This window comes from Acanthopagrus latus, chromosome 4 (assembly GCF_904848185.1).
Source record: "Acanthopagrus latus isolate v.2019 chromosome 4, fAcaLat1.1, whole genome shotgun sequence".
Lineage (NCBI taxonomy): Eukaryota > Metazoa > Chordata > Actinopteri > Spariformes > Sparidae > Acanthopagrus > Acanthopagrus latus.
Genome location: NC_051042.1, coordinates 8,696,360 through 8,715,801, shown reverse-complemented (window position 1 = coordinate 8,715,801; position 19,442 = coordinate 8,696,360). Strand labels below are relative to the sequence as shown.

Genomic DNA, 19,442 nt, shown 5'->3' with positions numbered 1-19,442 from the left:
CAGATGAGGTCTGAATGAAGGTCAGGCTGAAAGGTAGGGGAAGTCATTGATCTCTAAGTGGAATTTACAACCATCACCCCAACTAGCAGCCTTTAATAAGAGAACACAACAATTGTAGAAAAGGTGATTATTTGTCTCCAACGTTGCACTGTATTCAGTAGGTACTGTTTGCATATCAAGAAACTGTATATTTGGGGTATTCTATATGGAGCATTTGGTTGATTTATCTGGGTAGCTGCAGTTAAAGGAGAAAACAAGGTTGTATAGTTGCCATTTGTCTGCATGCTTTTGCCTGGCTGATTTGTGCTGTGAACAGTACCATGGTCCAGGCTTAAAACAAAGGGGATCATGCATTTAAAAAGCTTTTATTAAATAGAGAATATGTCTATCAACATGTTTTAACATTGCTTTTTTTATCTTTCAATAAGGAGAACCAAAAAAGCATATTTCTTAAATTCTCAGCTGTTTTTTTAACTAGTACAAAAGGAAAATTCTGGGTAATCGATTTGAAATTACAGGGAGGGCTGTTTATTTATTTATTTTTTTTTCAAAAGAAACAAGTCTCCTGACTTGGCTTAAATTGGATCTCTATGGTCATATGAGAACACAGCCATCATCTGATGACAAAACCAAATTTTACTTCGTGGAAATTTGTCCATCCATCTGCCTGTCAGTGAGCCTATGATCTTCGCCTAAGGAGGCTACCAGTGCCCAAACAGAGAGAGGCAGCAGTCAATATGTAATGATAGCCAGATAATGATGAGGCTGAAATTGAAAACAGATCTGCTTCTCTCTCTCGGATCTGAGTCACTCAGTATGTGAACACACACTGTATTCATCCTGCACTACAAAACTAAATACATGTACACAGTCACTACACAGAAGCCCAGAAAAAGACAAACACAGAGAGACACTCAGTCTAACTTTGACAGAAAAGTTACACATGGAGAAGTATGAATTAAAGAGGGAAAATGGAGTTCATAGAAGGTAGAAACCACAGAATGCATACAATCATTAACATCGATGCACTAAGTGAGACTGTAAAAATGAACCAGACAGGTCACAGGGCTTTACATTTTGATGACTATGCCACAGTGATGAAAGCACGCAGGTAACAGACACAAAGACACACACACACACACACAGATGTTTGGAGATGTCACACACACACACACTGACCTTTCTCGGAGGTCGTCCAGGCAGCGCTGAAGGTGAACTTCTCCAGCCGTGACCAGGACATGTTCTCCGGTTTCCTGGATCAGAACTTCAGCACAGGGATCTGCCTGATTCAACAGACGCATCCCACGCACCAGCTTTGGCATCTCACCTGAAACACAAACATATAGGGCAGAAACCATTTCATTGATTTGTCTGCACTGGCAGGTCAATGGCCGTAATATCTACAGTGAGTAAAACTGGAACCAGTGCACCCTTAATACACTTTGACATTAATGCTAATTTCTCAGTGGATAATGACTGGATCCTGATGAAAAAAAACAGGCATATTTGGGCGAGTTATTTCTATCAGTGGGTACAATTTGATGCAGAGCCTAAATTGTAGCTAAAATAGCTGTAAATCAGCCCTAAGTCCACACTCTGACTTGCTGTTTAAAGACTAGGTTGTAAATCTTCTTCCTTCTGAAAATGCTGCAGATTTGTAGCTGCTACCACATTTGAACAGGGGTTATATTTTATATTTTCCATTCAAACAAACAAAAAAACACAATTTTGTTTTGGTTGCAATGATTGTAAAAATGGAGGATTTGTGAACTAATGAGGTGAGTGTGTCTTGCAAGACCTACTTGGATGTTTAGGTTCTATGGCAACCCGTACGATGGGCGTGGCCTCAAAGTTGAGCGGGGTGAAGGGCGGGCAGGCAGGGGATGTTGACAGGGTTGCCGACTTCAAGATGTACTCCTCCAGGCCTCCAATACCTGATGGAAGAGGGAAGGATAGGGACATCAACACACAACATTAAACAACCAGTGCTGGGGAGAAATTAATGAACAGAGAAAAGCAAAACCTCCACCACCGCCCAACTCACAGTACATCACCAATAAGTGAAAGTGTTTACTGATGCGATTTCCCACCTTCTTAATAAAAACAAAGACATGTTTCTCTGTTTTTTTTATAATCATGTAGCAACAGTTGTTATAATATTTGTCTCTTTGTTTTGATTTGTATAGCTAATCACCTCTGAGTTTGCAAGGGTTAGGGTTAAGGTTTTTAATTTGAAAGTAGCAACCGTCCTTAGCTTGCCGCTACAAAAACAAGCTAAGACAACCAAACAGCTACAGAGACCGAGGAGACGCTGCATCTCCTGATTCTCTGCGGCTGTCCAGTTGTTCATCTTAATGTCTGCGGATGAAGTGATGGACTGACTGCTGTGATCAGCTGTTTCCTGGTTTTAAAACTCCTCGGTTGTGGGTCGCACAACAGTGCAGGTTATTGACACCTCCGCCCACCTCACTCAGAGGCCGGCACATTTCTGCCTCATTTTCAAATAGCAGGCGAGACGGAAATAAGTGTACCCTCCGAGGCGGAAAATCGGCTGACCAAATCAGACCCCCAATTTGCTGGCCTCTGTCTAAAACCGTGGACCAAGACGCCAAAAGGACGTGCAAATTGGTGGCTTGGTGCTCTGTCTAAAAACGGCTAATGTCTGTTGTCACCCTGCTGTGACTAGCGACGCAGGTGGGAAGTGACGAACACGTCCGGACAAGTTCCTTCGTGCTATTGCTACCGTGACGTGCCACTGCCAAGTAGCCTACGGGTCATTCAATGGGCCAAATCTAAAATGCTCGCGCATTGAATTGCCACTCAGAATTTCAGAATTATTTGCGTACATTTTTATAACGCGTTAACTTGCAGTGTAATTAATTAATCAATCTAATTAATGCATTAAACTGACAGCCCTAATATATATATATATATCTATACATATCTATCTATACATTATGATCTCTATTTGGGAACTTTATCCATTTACACCATTTCTACCTCAGTACTCTATTATGTATTTGTTTTATTCTGTATTGTTTTATTTTAGTATCTCTTTTATTTTTCCAATCATGTATATAATGTTTCATTGCATTGTGTTTTTTACTACGTTAGTGGTTACGAGACAATGGGCTAGGACTGAGTTTCCATGGTGATTAGGCAATACTGACTCAAGTGACTCAAGTGACTTGCACAATCCGAATCAGTTTAGTAAGTGACTCATAATGACTCGAATCCTTAAGAGGAATCATATTTACCAGCTCTACTCCAGGGCTACTGAAAGTTTCCTGACTGTGACTGCCCATTACATTACATTAGTGACAGTGAATAACTATTTGCACTTAGCATTTGTTAAAGATAACATTCTTTGCCAAATAAATGAAAAACATGTTGGAACTAGCAATATCATCTCTCCTGCAGAGCCAGAATCTACCTACTTTTAACTTAAGACTGTCACAATGATGTAGCAAATGTCAGAGTGCCCCATTCTTTCAGTTTTAACCTGACTATGCAAAACATGATTGATTTTCCTAACGATCAGTGATCAGTGTACACTGAACCGAACACCGTGACCACAAAACCGTGATATGAACCGAACCGTGGATTTTGTGAACCGTTCCACTCCTAATACACACACACACACACACACACACACACACACACACACACACACACACACACACACACACACACACACACACACACACACACACACATATACCTATATATGTACACCCTGCTCAAAATTATTGAGGGAACACTTTAATCACTCATCAGATATAAGGACATTATATCTAATATTATCCTTGAAAAAGCTCTCAGGTTATTGTTGCCATATATTGAGCACTGTTAGAGACCAGACTTTTCTACTGATTTAAAGGGGGTTTGCTCTTTCACAGGCAGGTCATGAAATAATGATTGGAGTTGTTGGTGGTGTACACTAGGTCAGGAAGGATAGTAGCAGGATGAGCCATTCCCTCAGACACAAGTAATAATGAAGTTTATGGCACTTTATAGATCAATTGACCAAATTCATGTGGGAGGCTAACATTTTTTCACTCTGCGGATGACTCAGGATGCACAACAACAAACAAAGCATGCTTCATATGAGGAAAGAGATCAAGAGAGACGACCAAATGCTTGAATAGTGACATGAACGAGGGTAACGCGTATACAAAGGCACGCAGAGATTCCATTGCAATTGATGACAAATTCATGTGTCCATGCAGACATGGGTAGTGTTTACAAAAAGTTAAAGTTAAAAAATAACCTATTGAATTGTGCATTGAACTGTTTTTTTTCTTATATCTTGTTTCTAAATAATAATATAAGCAGTAAAATAATAATAATAATAAATAAAAGCACCTTCTGGAGAAACATTGTATTAAACACAACATTATATGTGTCTTATCTCCCAGACACAGACAGACACAGTCCCATTTTAGAGAAGAAAATTCCCTGCATGCTGACAAAAAAACAGGAAGTTCTGTGGAAGAAGATGAGTACATTTGTAACTTGCACCACAGGACACACCTACAGGACTAATTAGAAAAAGAATAAAGACAGTGTCTTTGCTGTTCAACTGGCAGAGCGACCGACCAACCTTCTTTCGTGTCAATGTGGAATTCAATACATCGGCAAAACAAGCAGACTTGTTAAAAACAGAGTTTTGGAGCACAACAGTGTCATACATTGAAATTACATGAAGTTATCTCTTGCCAGAAATTTGAGAGAAACTGGCCACTCTCAGCACTTGTGTTTTGTGACATCCAACAACTCTAAAAAACAAAACAAAACAAAACAAAAAAACTTTGATTGGAATGCAGATGTTTTTTCTAGAACATGTTTCATGTAATGGCTGTCTATCTAGTGATACAGCTGTCTTCAGTTTTGTGTTGCTTGAATATATAAATGAGATTGTTTTTTAAAATATTGGTCAATAACATCCTGACTAGGTTGTGTTGCCCTTTTAAAAACATCCTCCCTAGGTTGATGCTGTGTTCTATTTAGATGGTCCCAGTGATCTCCCCACTTAAGGCTATCAACAACCAAAAACAAACGCCATCTCGGCTGCTAAAGCATGGCAGACTGTTAATAGATTAGAGGGCAGGTCTTATATAACTCATTTTCACTCCCATATGTGGTAACCCTGATTTCTCATCCCAAATACCAGATTGGATTCAGGGTCTGGGTAATCAAAGGGATCTCCATTCGGCAGTATATGACTCACTGGAGGGACCCACTTTGATGTATTTTTCTTGACTAATTGGTATACAATTTCACAAACAGATTTTATTCTGTCATTTACTGTTGAGAGATTATGTTAAGAGGGACACGGCAATCCTTGACACAAACGTGCTTCTAGCTCTGAGGGGCAGCTTATCAAACCACAGCAGGGAAGCTCCATCAGCTGTTTTTACAGTTTGCTCTAACAGTATGACACTACAAACACGTCTCACCAAAGGGGTACAGCTGTAGCTCATTAAATGCAAATTAGTGCAGAAATAGTTTGACTTGTCATAGCCAAAATGGCCAATGGAAAAGCCCCACTTGTCAGAGGCCTGTGAAAGTTGCTGCAGAACAATTGTTCTGACTTAGTTTTTTTGACATCTGGAAGAAACTAGCCAAGACACCTGCTTGGTGAGCCAAATTTCCAACTAAGCCATTATCCAAAATATGGACACAAGTGCACAGATGGGTCACTGGGCCATCTGCTTTGGTAATCCCTACTGACTTTCAGAAAAGCCATGGCAGATCAAAACGTAGCAATGCTTCATAAATTTCTGTGTCATCCTTCCATGAAACAAAGCCTGACACAAGAAACAAATGTTCATCAAGAATTTAGCAAAGGCAGTTTCTGGCATAGCCTAATCCCAAACTACAGCCTTTACCCAAACCAGGGACATAAGTCAAAGTATGGTCCACTGGGCCATCTGCTTTGGCCCCCCCTTCTGTCTTTCGGAGGTGGATGACAGCAAAGCGTTAATGTCATCTCTTTTGTTGACATTTAGTTTCAATAAACACAATAACAGTCACGCTGCTTTTGTGAGTTTCACACAGGGTTCACACAAGGATAGGAGAAATCAATAAAATGGCTTGTTGTGGCTGACTTCAGATATTTCTTAATGATAAAATAAATCATATGAAATTTAACCCAAGGTAAATCTGACTTTTATTTCCACAACACTATCTTTACCGCTCCCTCATTTTAACTCCCCACTCGTCTTTTTCATCTCAGCGTCACTAATCACTCCCTTCCTTTGCTCTTGCTGCCTCTCTGTGCTCAACTCTTTCAGATGTGATTAAAAAAAGTTAATCAATACACAAGGGGCTTAAGGATTGATCATTATTCAACACCAAACATCCAAATCCACTCTGTTCTATCCTTTAAGGTCTCCCCAGTTCCCACACCAAAGAGGGAAAGGAGTTATTTCTTGAGCCCGACTGACATATCAGTTGGTCAATATGACCGGTCGATGCTGGCCAATCATAGATGTATTGGCGCAAAAGTTTCTGAGATACCAGTCGGGCTCTACTTAATTCCACCTTTGTTACACAGTTCATAGGCACACATTACCTCACACACATGCAGAGTCTTGATTTGGACAGGAACAAGCTTGGCTTTTTGTACACAGTATGGACACACAGACACAAAAGTCTGAGAGCTGGCTGACTTCTAGAGCAGATGCCAATGCAGGACATTGTCAGCCACCTTCCATGTAACTTGAAACTGTAATTACCCGAAGATGACTGGATATCCACAGACCTTCAAGCCAACAAAGAGAAATAAAAGTGAAAGAGAAAAACATGACCTCAGACGACCTAAACCAGCCCAACAATCTGCTGCAGAAAACCAGCAAGGTCAAATTAAAGGGATATGCATGGTGGCAGAGTTGCACACATGATCACTCACTAAGGTTACAATTTTGATTTAAAATCGAAATCGACCAAAATTAAGTCACAAACTCGAACTTTGAATTAAAAAATGGAATCGTCGATGCTGCCACGCTCCCATGTCACGTCCGGTCGGCTTGCCAAGCGAAAAAAAAAACACACATGGTAACAGTTGAAGTGCTGCGAGTCAACCTCCTCTAACTTAGCTACCAGCTAAGCCAGTAGCTATTAGCTACAGCCAGCAAAAGGACAGCATGGTGTTACACCATTCCTGTTCGGCTCTCGGACCGTGGTTGGGAAGCACAGGGGAGATGATTTCCTCCAGGGCCGAAGCTTGTGTTTACCGTCGGGGTGAACCATTTTCATGTGTTAAGCTGGTCGGGAAAAAATACCTGGGAGCTTTCGTCTTTATTTACAGTCAAGAAGCAGCCTGTATTGTACACTTTAATGCTGTCACTATGACTGCTACACCTTTCGCTTCTCTTTCCTCTCCCATTCATTCACTGTCTGCACGTACGTACACTCCCTCACTCTCGCTTGCCCCCTCACACCTTACAAACTTTACACACACACCTCACGCACCGCCCTGTTCCTGAAAGGGGCTACACAACTCTTACAACAATGGCAACTGGAGACCCATCGACAGAACTTCAACCCCCTCCTCTTTCACTGAAGTCGCAGGTGTGGAAGTATTTTGGATTTCCAGTGAGTTATGTTGACAATAAAGCCACAGTTTGCAAGCTCTGCAGAAACTAGATGGCATGTTATTTTGTTTGTATTTCATTGACTTAAGATATGTTATTATTACATTATATTGTTAATAAATGTTTTAAATTTGACAATGTAGTGTTATACCTTGCGAACAAAGGTCAGATATTACTGTAATGACCCGAATATAGAACAAGGTTTTTATCGATGAAAATAATGTGAAAAAGTGGGGTTGTCTTATAACCGAGCTCTAATCGTTGACAAATGCTCATAAGTTGCCTGGGGTCGCTACAAAACCGCAACAGCAGAGGGCGCCAGCTTATTGTAGAGACGTCACTGACACTGTGGCTGGGGTTATCTGTGTTATCACAGTGGAGAAGAAGTGACAGGAGATGAAAAATGGAGAGGTGCGAAAAATGGAGAGGCCCGACATCCGAGGTGTAGCTATGATGCTAATTTTATGATAATGGTGGTCAATGCAGCGTCATACAACTGTATACAAAAAAAGAATACATACAAAAAAAAAAAAAAAACATTCACGGTTATTACTCCTATCACTCCTAATAATGGGTACATCTTCTAAACATAAAATAAGCAATCTCTGTCTATCTGTATGTCGTCTACGTATCTCGAGAACAAAGTGAAGTCAAAATTGAAAAGTGGCTCATGGTATGTCACGCGTGGCTCAGTGGCATCTGCTGATCCCTGGAATGATATGCCACTCGTGTTCCACCGGCACATGCTAGTTGAAACTTGTCACTGTCAGACTGTCACACAAGCGCATCTGGGTACTGCTCTAGTTATAGGTAAAATCTGACAGCTGTCATGTCCCACACTGTGCCACAGCTACACTAAAATGATATCTAAAATATAATAGTATAGCTATGTGTACATTAATAAGAGCACTGAAGAAGACATTTAGAAGTAATGTAAGTGCGATAAAAGTTACTTTCTCTAGTTCCTAATTACTTTTATATGCATTACCTGTTAAAGTAATGTAATGACCTTTTAGAGAATTAAATAGTAACTGAAACTATTGTGATTATTGTAAATTACAAAGTTATTGTCAATAACTTGCAATAATAGTTCTTAGTATAGAGAATCAAAGCCTCATGTTCAGTAAGAGCAGCTGTTCTAGGAAGACATTGGAACACTGCACTTCTCTGCACACTTCTTGTATGCACTCACACTTTGCAGACCAAGACTGGTTATGTCCAACTGCAGAGCTCAGGATGACTCAAGCCAGAAAATATTTCCTCCAACCACAAGCACAAATTGGCTGTGACTCTGGTTATATAAAGATGATATTTTTTTCCCATCCTCTTTATGTCCCCCCTCACCCCCGTCATCCTCTATTAAAACTGGCTTGCAACACAGACAAAGGAATGAGGGCGAGGTAAGGTAATGAAAATGGAGAGGAGATCTGAAGTGAAAACTACAGGGACATGTTGGACAAAAGAAAACAGCATTTGCAACAAATGATGAGAGAGCACAAAAGAAATTGAGCACGAAATTCGAGGGAGGACATAATCATGAGTGTAACAGATGATTTAAGCATGCAGGAGGACTTGTGTATTTGAGCCAGCAATAGGGATTCTCATGCTCATCATGCTGTCAGAGTTGCTTGCTCTTTGACAACAAACCAAAAATAAGAGCAGGGTGTCAAAATTTGACTTGGAAGTGAAGAGTCGACATATCAGACCCACTACTCTCATCAGATGGAGACAAAGAGCAGTAAATGCTGTCTGTTTTATCTTAAAAACTAAATGCATTGATACTACTACTTGTATTTGTATGGCGGAGTCATTTCGACAGTCAAAACAATCAAAAAGTATTTTTAGCTGTATATCAGCTGTATCACAAGTAGCCGTGCAAGGTTTGTTATATCCAATGCAATTTTCCAAGTGAGATGCAGGGTCTTATTTCTCATTTTTGTGGGCAAATTTTTACAGAGATAATTATCAAACCAGTATATATATAAATATATATGTACATATATATACAAAAAAACAACAATGAGGCTCATTGACGTCTCTAATTGGAATGCTGCCCAGACAGTTTAATGAACCTGAACAATCATTAGTCCAATAATCGATTAGTCAATCAAAAGAAAACAAAACAACACTTTAATAATCAGTTAATCTTTTAAGTTATTAGTTTAAAAAATCGCTGAACCCAGCTCCTCAAATATGAGGATTTGTTTCTTTCCTTGTGATGATTATTTAGATAAATGATTACAAAATATTTGGGGGTTTGAGTGGATTGTTTTTTTATGCTCCACAGTATTAATGTTTGATAGGGAGTGCTGTTACTCACATAATCTAATCATTACTGAATTTGTTATTTCTTCATTAGTGCTTGACAGAGATTTAGGTTGGGACTGGGACAAATGAGGAAGTGGGAAAGACTCTGTGCCTTCCAGATGGATGTAACAGAGCAAGTAAGACCATCATTCTCAGGAAGCATCGCAGAGCCAGTCGCATGGCATGAATTAGGTTAAACTTTTTTGTCAAAAAAAAAACAAAAAAAAAAACTTTTTGAGAGGCTGCAGCAGTGGAAAAACAGCAAACTGAAAAGCAATAAATACAATGTGGGGCTGGAGATTGTTAAATGTTCTGCATGGATTGTGTTTTATTAAGTACAAGGCCAGAGCCTCGGAAATCTGCTCACTTTTAACAGCCTATGGAATTTCCCTTGCGCTGGAAAGTCCCACTTAATCTGCAGATAGCCATGTTTGTGTCTGTGTGCTTGTGCATGTGTAGCTTAGATATGAGATAAATGCCATAGCAGCAGAGGGGGAGCAGCAATGCTGGTCAAATGACACAGTATCACTACTGCTGGGCAACATGGCTAAAAACAATACCAAAATAAATTTGAATGCATCAAGCAAAATGTTTTTTTTCACTTCACTTCTGTTGTGCAAACTTTGTTTGTTGTTTGCAAACATTTTCACAAATAAAGAAATAATTAGTTCTGTCACATGGAATAACTTTATCAGGGCCATTCATCTGAGGTCCTATCATGCACAGCAAATATCACCATCCTGGTCTAAAAGAAAAGCACAGAAAAGGCTGTACTTCTTAAGGAAACGTAACAAGGTTAGGATCTGGAGCCGGGTTACTGTCAACTTTTACAAAAGAGCAATAGAAAGCATCCTGAATGGAAAAATCACAAACTGGCATGGTTGATCACAGCCCAGACAGAACGGCTCTACAGCAGGTGATTCAAAACACCAGAACATCTCTGGAGTTGGGGAAAGTTTCATAGTCCACAAAACATTTATGGAGCATCGCAACAAAACTGCATTACAGCATTCTCCTAAAAAACTGTAGTAGCTGGGGCCTTGTTTTAAAACGTAAAAAGCAGGCAGGGAAAAAAAAAATGGCTCTATACATCTTCCAGCATAGTCAAAGTTCCCAAATACCCCAGGAACCAAAACTAAATCTGAAGTCGATACACAAGCTCAACTGTGCATTGACAGTGTGAAAAAAATGTAGTTTTGCAATCAATTTGGGATCTTGTGACTTTCTAGCTCTGCACTACAAAAATAAAACCTGTAACGAGGTTTTTTTATACCTCTTTGCATAATGGCCAATTGGATTTTGTATCATTTCTAAAGAGAGGACAGCAGAATTGTAGGAGCTGCATTATTTTAAGCATGAAAATTACAAATGCATGCAAACATTTTCTACTAAATGTAGCTCAGCTTGCATCATCCAGTTTAAACTGCTGCTGGCTGTGACGCCATCAAGGACAGGACTGGATCAAGATTAGTTCGACCACAGGCATGTAGATTAAACTAAATCATTAGACTAAATCAAAGCATTGCATGGGCTCCATGATGGCACCATGACATGCTCCCCCTAACTCTCTCCATTTGAAGACCTTTCTTATCACTGAGTCATGGCCTGCTTACATTCACTGAACATGTGTCTGATCATGATTGAGCTGTGTGTCTGCACAGGTGTGCGTGTCCATGTGACAGAGTGAGATGGTAAGGAGGCTGGTGGCCTGACAGACAACAACAGAGTGTGATGCATGTATGAACAATGGACAAAGCAGACAATACATTCAAACTGCATTAACCTTTGCTTTTTAACTACTTTGTAACTTACACTCTGACAATGACCCACCTGTAAACTAGCTGTAATTGAGGGTGATTTCACTGTCACAATCTGAACAGAAGCCACAACCTTCTGCTCGAAGTATGTCTAAGACTGTTTGTTGTGTGTGGGCGTTTTATTATCTGCATCAAGTGAGAGGCCATTTACTCACCTTAATAAACCTGCATCCTTCAAACAAATACTAATATCACATATATCTTAGATCCAGGTGTACATTCATACAGTGAGCAATCCAGTCACTTCTATCATTTTACACCAAGTACAGGTCTTCATTATACTCCCAAACGGACCTGTAGTAGTTCTGTAAAACTACTTTCTTTGGTTACAAAAATGATTATGGATATAACCCAGCAAATCTGCCAAAGTTATTGTAAGTGCCATATGTGCTGTGCTGGTGAAATTGATAACAGAAACCATTCAGAAAAGCCTTCAGAAAAGATGCTGATAATGTATAAAGCACAATTCAGTATAGACTGTCACCAATATACTCTCAATTATTAGGTTATCCCTATTATGTCTACTGTCAAATAACATGAACATGTTGCACATAAATACTAAAACATAATTTCTCCAATACAAAGCACTGAAATGTTTATTTGTACTGTATATCCTGCACGGTACATGTCTTGATAAATATTATTTATACTATATGCGATCATAAATCCTTTATCCTGATCATATTTTATGTTAATGCTGAAAAAGCCTGTTACCAGTCAAGCAACTTTTGTGGAATGAGGCATTGATCTTGATGAAGAAAATCACCAGTATTTAGGTGGCTTGTATCTATGAAAGTACTGGATCCTAGTAAAATAACAAAACAAAACAAAAAAAAACAGATTGACTGAGTGGTTTTAAATATGATTAGGGCTAGGTTTGATCGAATGAGTGGGGATTGTTGGGTTATATGCTCTACTGAGCGCTATTATAGTTTGTTATTTTTTCTGTTATCATGCCCCATGGTTAATGGTTAAACTAGTTAATGGTTAAACTAATGTAATCATTAGTCCCTCAGAACATCTACCAGCCTAGTTTCATTCCTTCCCCAGACTTTCTTGTGTGTTTGCCTAGGCTTGTCGCATTCTGTATTCTGTGCTGCATGACCTGCCTGTTTGGACCTTTGCCTGCTTCCCTGGACTTATAATTCCCTACGCCTGGATATTGTTTGCCTGTTGGACTTCCTAGTTTTGACCCCTGCCTTCCCTGAGTTTTAGCAAACTGAACTTTATTGCATCTTTCAGTGTTGTGCGTCTGGGTTCAAATCGGCTTCACAGTATTACATTTCTTTGTGAATTAAGCCCTCAGTTTCACAACTGACCAGGGCCTTTACTAACACAAAGAACACAAACAACTAATTTAAATAACAAGGACGAGATGAATGTCATAATTAGGTGTGTTTTGTTAAGACAATAAGACTACATCCATCATTGAATATTTGTGTTTAAAGGTTTATACACTGATTCTGGGAAAAGACTGTTAATATTTAAATTTGTGGCTAAACAAATACATGCATTACATCAATGCTCATTCAGAAACTCCAGCCCCCAATTCATGGATGGTTCTGTGAAACATAGCAACACTAAAATTACTAAAATACTAAAATAAGAAGAAATCAACCAATCTTGATACGGGTCTTCACCCTGGCACTGTCATAGTCATTTTTTTCAATTTTTGTTCTTCTGACCTTCTCCTCTCTGGCTGTTTTTCGGCCGACTCAAATTTCAAAAAGTGTATTTCATTAGCATTGTGGCAATGTCAGACATTGCTTTAGCTGGAATGGTGGGGAGTAGAGTTCCAGTGATGCTTGGCGAATTCTCTACATCCTCAGTCGTGCTTTCTAGTCCAAGACAGACCAGTTACCATAGCATACTGTGATGCAGTTGGAAAGGATGCTTTTGATGGTGGACACAGTGTCTTCAGTGTACTTTAGTGTCCAAAGGAATAGAAGATGCTGGTGAGCCTCCTAGACCAGGGCTGAAGTGTTAAAGCTGGTTTCAAATTGTGTATACATGGGGACTTGTAACAGTGAGGTTGACCAACCTCAATATGGGTGTTGATACAACACTTCTGTAAGCTCAGCAAATCATACAGGTTCCTCGTGCAAAACCCTGCATACACCAGAAGTGACCAAAACCAGTTTTCATTATATCTTTGTGTGAACACTCTGTTAAATGTTTTAACATGTGTGGGTCTACGAATGCAAGGTAAAGGATGAAGGTGGAGAGCCTGCTGGAGAACCTCCTGTTTTCCATATGAAGAGTATGTGGAGCCAGTACCATTAATCCCAATGCTATTAAAATGGCTGTATTTTCCACTTCAGCAGAACTACAGTATGAGATTTTTGTTGATTTCCTTGCTATTATACCAAAGGGATTTGAGGCCCTGGCTATTTAAGGCTGAGGAAAAAAAGGCACTTCACAGTGATATTAGCTTTGTCTCATTTTACAGCTAGACTACATATTTCTTTTTCAGTCTTGGCAGGATGGATGTATGACTCACAGAATGCTTTCTTAAAAGAGGAGGCTGAAATGTGAGGGAAACTGCTGGCGTCAGGAAGTAGGATTATATAAACACAAAATATATAAACCAATGTATATTTTCTCATGTTCCATAGCAGTATCTGTCCAGATAGCTTCTATTCTATGCACAGTGGTTTTGAGATATCCAGTGCTGAGACTTATGCTTGCAATGGACTACAGAAGCATTAGTGCTGTTAACCTATATAAAGGGCAGAGGTTGTTATTGGCTGGAAAACTTTAAAGGGGATGTTAAAGAAGCATATCTGTAGGCAGGAGAATGTGCAAAAACTTACAATTTAATTACATAATGAAGCAACATAAAAATATAATGAAACAGGTGTTTATGAACCTTGTGAAATTGTTAATTTCCATCACTAGGTCGTGCTATAATCGAGGAAAGTGCATTTTTGCTTATAACTCCCGTATACTTTATCGCACATTGAAAAACCTAATATCCACGTGTTCACTGAATTTTGCTGAATCTCGTGATATACACCCATTTCTGCCGACCGTTTTTTGCCACAAATTCGCAAAATGTTGCAAACCTACTTTTTCGAACTCCTCCCAGGTGATTTCACTGAACTGCTCAATAACACAAGTCATTAAATAACAACTTCCTGCACATTTCGTTACTCCTTCTACATGAGCCTCTACCTCTAATGCTCTGTGCAAAATTTTGGCCGATTACCACAATGTGGCGCTCTTTAAATTGAACCATTCTCTATCTCCACATTGGTACGTTGGATTAACACAAAACTTGGTACGATTTTTGCCAATGCCCTCCTGATGATAGCTGACGAAAGATGTTACTAAGGGACTCTATAGTGCCCCCTGGAATATCAAAAGTCCAAGCCCCGCCTCCTACATGTACATACATGACTGACGTTCAGTATGCATATATATCATGACCAGACGCACAAAAAACATTGGGGTACCAAACTGTCATTCCAACAGGAAGTCAGCCATTTTGATTCAACTTTCCCATTGCACCCCATTTTCATCCATTTCCATGCCTCGTACTTTAACGAACTCCTCCTACAAATTGAACCCCACAGACTTTCAATTCAATTATTATCATCCTCAGACCTTGAACATGAGAACTTATCAACAGCTTTTGCCTACGTCAAACATGGTGGGTGTCATGGTGTGATCCATTTTCATGCTTCGCCATAAAGCATCAAGTCCTCATATATTCAACATACAATTTTCCATGTACACCAAATTCATCACACATGTAAACGATGTCGCCCTGAATACCTTCATGCATCAATACTGGGTCATATCTGTAAGAACATGTCCTCTCGTCTCCTCATCATCAGGAGGCTCTGTTTGTGTGTCTGTGCTTCAACTTTCACCTAATGCACTGCTCCCCCATCAGAGAGTCGGGAAACCGCCCCTTTCTTTACCTTTTTGCCCCGGCAAGGAGATGACACTCAACAGGTAGGACACTCAACATTCCATTAAATGGATATAGCAAGACCCAAAGACTCTCACATTATTTTGTTTTTAACCCTTGTTTAAAAATAAATGTACTTAATACCTTGTACCGTTTGATCACAACTTTGATCAACACACAAATTTGTTTTTAGAAATTTCATAAAGAGAACAATTCAATGTAAACGTGGGTCTAGTGCAAGTTAATAATCTAACCACACAAACATAACAAACTTGCATATCTTCCATAATTTTAAAATCCTAACACGCAGTTACAATCTCCCTTCATCTATGCTATATAAGATATGTTCCATTGTTGTGTTGATGTTTGTTCCCCAGTCAAATAACATTGCACTCCTGTTAAAAATTGTCTCCTGCAACTCCAGCAGTGCAGCTTAAGGTTGGTAGATGACACACGTGTTAATGAGAAACCTATTTTAACACAACATCAGACAAAAATATGTCAGATAAATGAAGTATTTTAACTCCTTTGTCACAATCAGTGACTTTGTCTATGTAAGCTACAGTCAGTCTCAGCCTTTTGTGGCTCTTGTCTCTTTATACACAGTTTTAGAGCCAGACAAGTGGCGCACCCATTCACTTCCACTCCTCGCTCATGCCATCTATTCCCTGTGTTTATGCTGCCAGCATACCCGTACAACATGGCTCCACAAAGAATCGGGGCAGGTAGCCAGCAGTTCTTGTATTGAACAATAGAGGTTATACAGTAAGAGGGAGCAAGTAAGATGCTCATCATGGCTGACCGCTCTGAGATGTCTGTGACATGAGGTTGACAAAGTCCAGCATCAATACTTAAAATCAGGTCACAGCTGTACAGAGGTGTAATAATAAAGGTGAGTAGGGAATATAGGTTTGCTGCCACAGGAAGATTCACTGCTCCCTCACTGCTTTTATTCTCTCTCTCACACTCCTCACACACTCGTGTACTGGTATCCAACACACACACACACACACGCACGCACGCACGCACACACTCCTGGATGTTTATTTAGGCCAGTGACTTTCTAACTTTACACTGCTCAGAGCTGACCCACCTACAGCATGCCTCTGGAGTTTTCCCCACTGAGCAGCATAGGGTTAACAGAGGATTACTTTGTGACAGACAAGACTGGAGACATCTGACTCAATCCCTACCACTGTCATTATTGTGTACATGCGGCAGTTGGGGTGGAGGGTATGTATGTTTTTCAAAATTGGCCAAAAAACATGCACACACATATTTTGGATTATTTTCACTCGCAATTCCATTTCCCAGCAGCAGGAAAGTAGCATGCAGGGGTGACTGCAAAAAATAAAATCCTGAGCCTGAACTTTTTTCCTCGCCGATAGGGGTGTACGTGAGGGGGGAGGGGGCGTTGCAGTGGGCCCCGCCCCCTCCCCATCACTACCCACCTCTTCTGATAGGGCTGGGTATTGTTAAGAACCTCACGATTTGATTCGATTTTGATTCTTTAGGTCGCAATTCAATTCAATATTGATTTAAATGCTTCAATATCGATTCAGTAAGTAGTAATAAACAAACAATTCAGTAGAGTACCTGTTGATAATTTCTAAATTCAAAAAAGTAATCTTAAATTATAAAACTTTCCTCTAGGAAGTTCTAGTCTGAATTGAAACGTAAACAAAGGCACAGGATGTGTTCACTTATAAAATAGTGCAACCATAGTTAAGCTGAGAAAGTACCACTGTTTCTGGGACTGCGTGATACATTTTTGTCTTTGTTGACAAACAAAGACATAACCGCGGTCCCTCCACCCTCCGGCTAGACACGAAGGGGTGAAACATTTACACTGTACCCCCCTCTCTCCCAGGAGGAGAGTGCTACCCACGGGCGCACGGTGCAACGGCCAGGGTGAGATCGGCTGTGCTGGGAGTTTACAGTCTCCGAAAAAGCGATGCATCAGAGATTGGCTACCCACCCCCGCAGCTCTGACGGTGTTTCCGTGGAGCATCACCCTCCTACCCTCAAGCGAGGTCGCGGGCGAGGCGCTTCTAGCTGCTGGAGGGGGGGGGGGGACCAAGAGGCATCCAATATATTGCAATGCATTGATGAATCGATATTTTTAACCACCTCTTATCTTCTATCCAAGCCCAGCGCCATTTGTTCTTAATGACATCTTTAGTGTCTTCCTCTTGCTTCATGAATTTGCGGTCAATCCTGACACTACGGTGCACGTTGCCAGTATGGGATTTAACAGCACAAGGAGTGACTGCTGTCTATATCAATCTGTTTGGCCAAGGCCCGCCCCCACCATCTTTCTGATTGGCTAGTAGACCTACTGTTAGTGGTGGTACGCCAGAGATCCGACATGGCATCGGAATACAATCAGTCCTGAGCATGGAGGGAGGAAGACATATATTGTGTATTGCAATATGGCTTAAAAGTATAGCTACTTTTGGAGGAATTGAGCCTGAAGTCAAGTTGCGTGGCATGTTATTTAGCATGGATGTATATTATAGAGGAACACAAAATACATTTCTGTGTAGAGTTAAGTTTCACTTTCACTTTGATGTTTTGCCCCCCAGAGTAAAACACAGCAATGATCTGCCTCATCCTGCTTGTTTACTTTTATTTAAAGGGACAGTGCGGGTTTTTCGAAGTGGGGTCATATAAAGTACATATCTATAGTCGGTCTGTTCCCTACCATAATCACCAATCAGCGCAGCCTCCATTTGGAGAAGTAGAGAGCCGCTCCAGCCCAGACGCTCATCTTTGTACTGCAGTAAACGGAGTGAAAAAGCGAAATAAACCACCTAAAACAAGGCTCACCTTAAAAAAATCTATAACAGTTCAAGTTTAAGTTGTATAGAGAAAATTCACACCGCTTTACATGTTCGTCAGACCGCCCTTTCTTTTGGCACTACATTTTTGTCAACCATATTTTATTTTGCTTTTTCTCTGGACCCCGTTCACTGCAGTACAAAGCTGAGCATCCGGCTCTCTACTCTCCAAACTGAAGCTGCGCTGATCAGTGATTGCGGTAGGGAACAGACCGACTATAGATATGTACTTTATATGACCCCACTTCAAAAAACCCGAACTATCCCTTTATTCTGCACAAACACTCACTAGTAAGACCAGCATGCCAGTAGCTTGACAACTCAGCAGCTTCATCTTTCGGCAAACTGATCAGTGGGGGTTCCCAACACATCACACAGACAGAACATATAGTGACACTCCTACAATGGAGCACCAACCTGCAGTGTTTCACTTGCCATCCCAGGATGCTTCTGTTTCGAGTGCTCGAGGATGGTGGTAGTACTGATGCATCCTCTGTGTCGACATTGATTACACTGACGTGTCGCACCAGCCCTATTCCTGAGCCACCAGAATGTCTGTCAGTGTAACTGGCACATTATTTCCTAAATATATGTTCAGTGGTTGTCTGGTATCAATTGGTTGCAGATGCAGCGGACTGTTAGTCATAGTTTCCCCATCGGTAAAAACACTGATGTATGGCCATCACAGCTGCATTGTCCTGAGCTCGTTATGTAAAGCACACAGGCCAGCTGTTTGTATGACCTAACGAGGCTAGAGACATTTTTGCAGCGAAGAGCAGCTCAGGAGGATGAGGGACCCAGACAGGAGCAGCAGAAGACTGGGAGAGAGGCTGAAGAGGTCAAGGTGTTGTTGTGAAAAGGTCGGAATGTTATACAGCTCAAACACCGCTGACAATTACCTGAGCTACTGTGTGAGTAAGCAGTTTGAGATAAGCATCGACAAGGCAAACAACACAGCCAACCT

The 19,442-nt window shown here is 40.5% G+C and overlaps 1 protein-coding gene across 2 annotated transcripts in view; it reads right to left on the bottom strand.

Annotated features, from left to right (window-relative positions):
• efl1 (elongation factor like GTPase 1) overlaps window positions 1-19,442 on the bottom strand; it is a 114,767-nt gene that overhangs the window by 34,988 nt on the left and 60,337 nt on the right. For both annotated transcript variants that reach the window (XM_037095730.1, XM_037095731.1), the window contains exons 16-17: window positions 1,803-1,934; window positions 1,180-1,327 (exon numbers count right to left, since the gene is read on the bottom strand). In XM_037095730.1, the coding sequence (XP_036951625.1) occupies window positions 1,180-1,327; window positions 1,803-1,934 (280 nt within the window). The remainder of the gene's footprint in view (window positions 1-1,179; window positions 1,328-1,802; window positions 1,935-19,442) is intronic.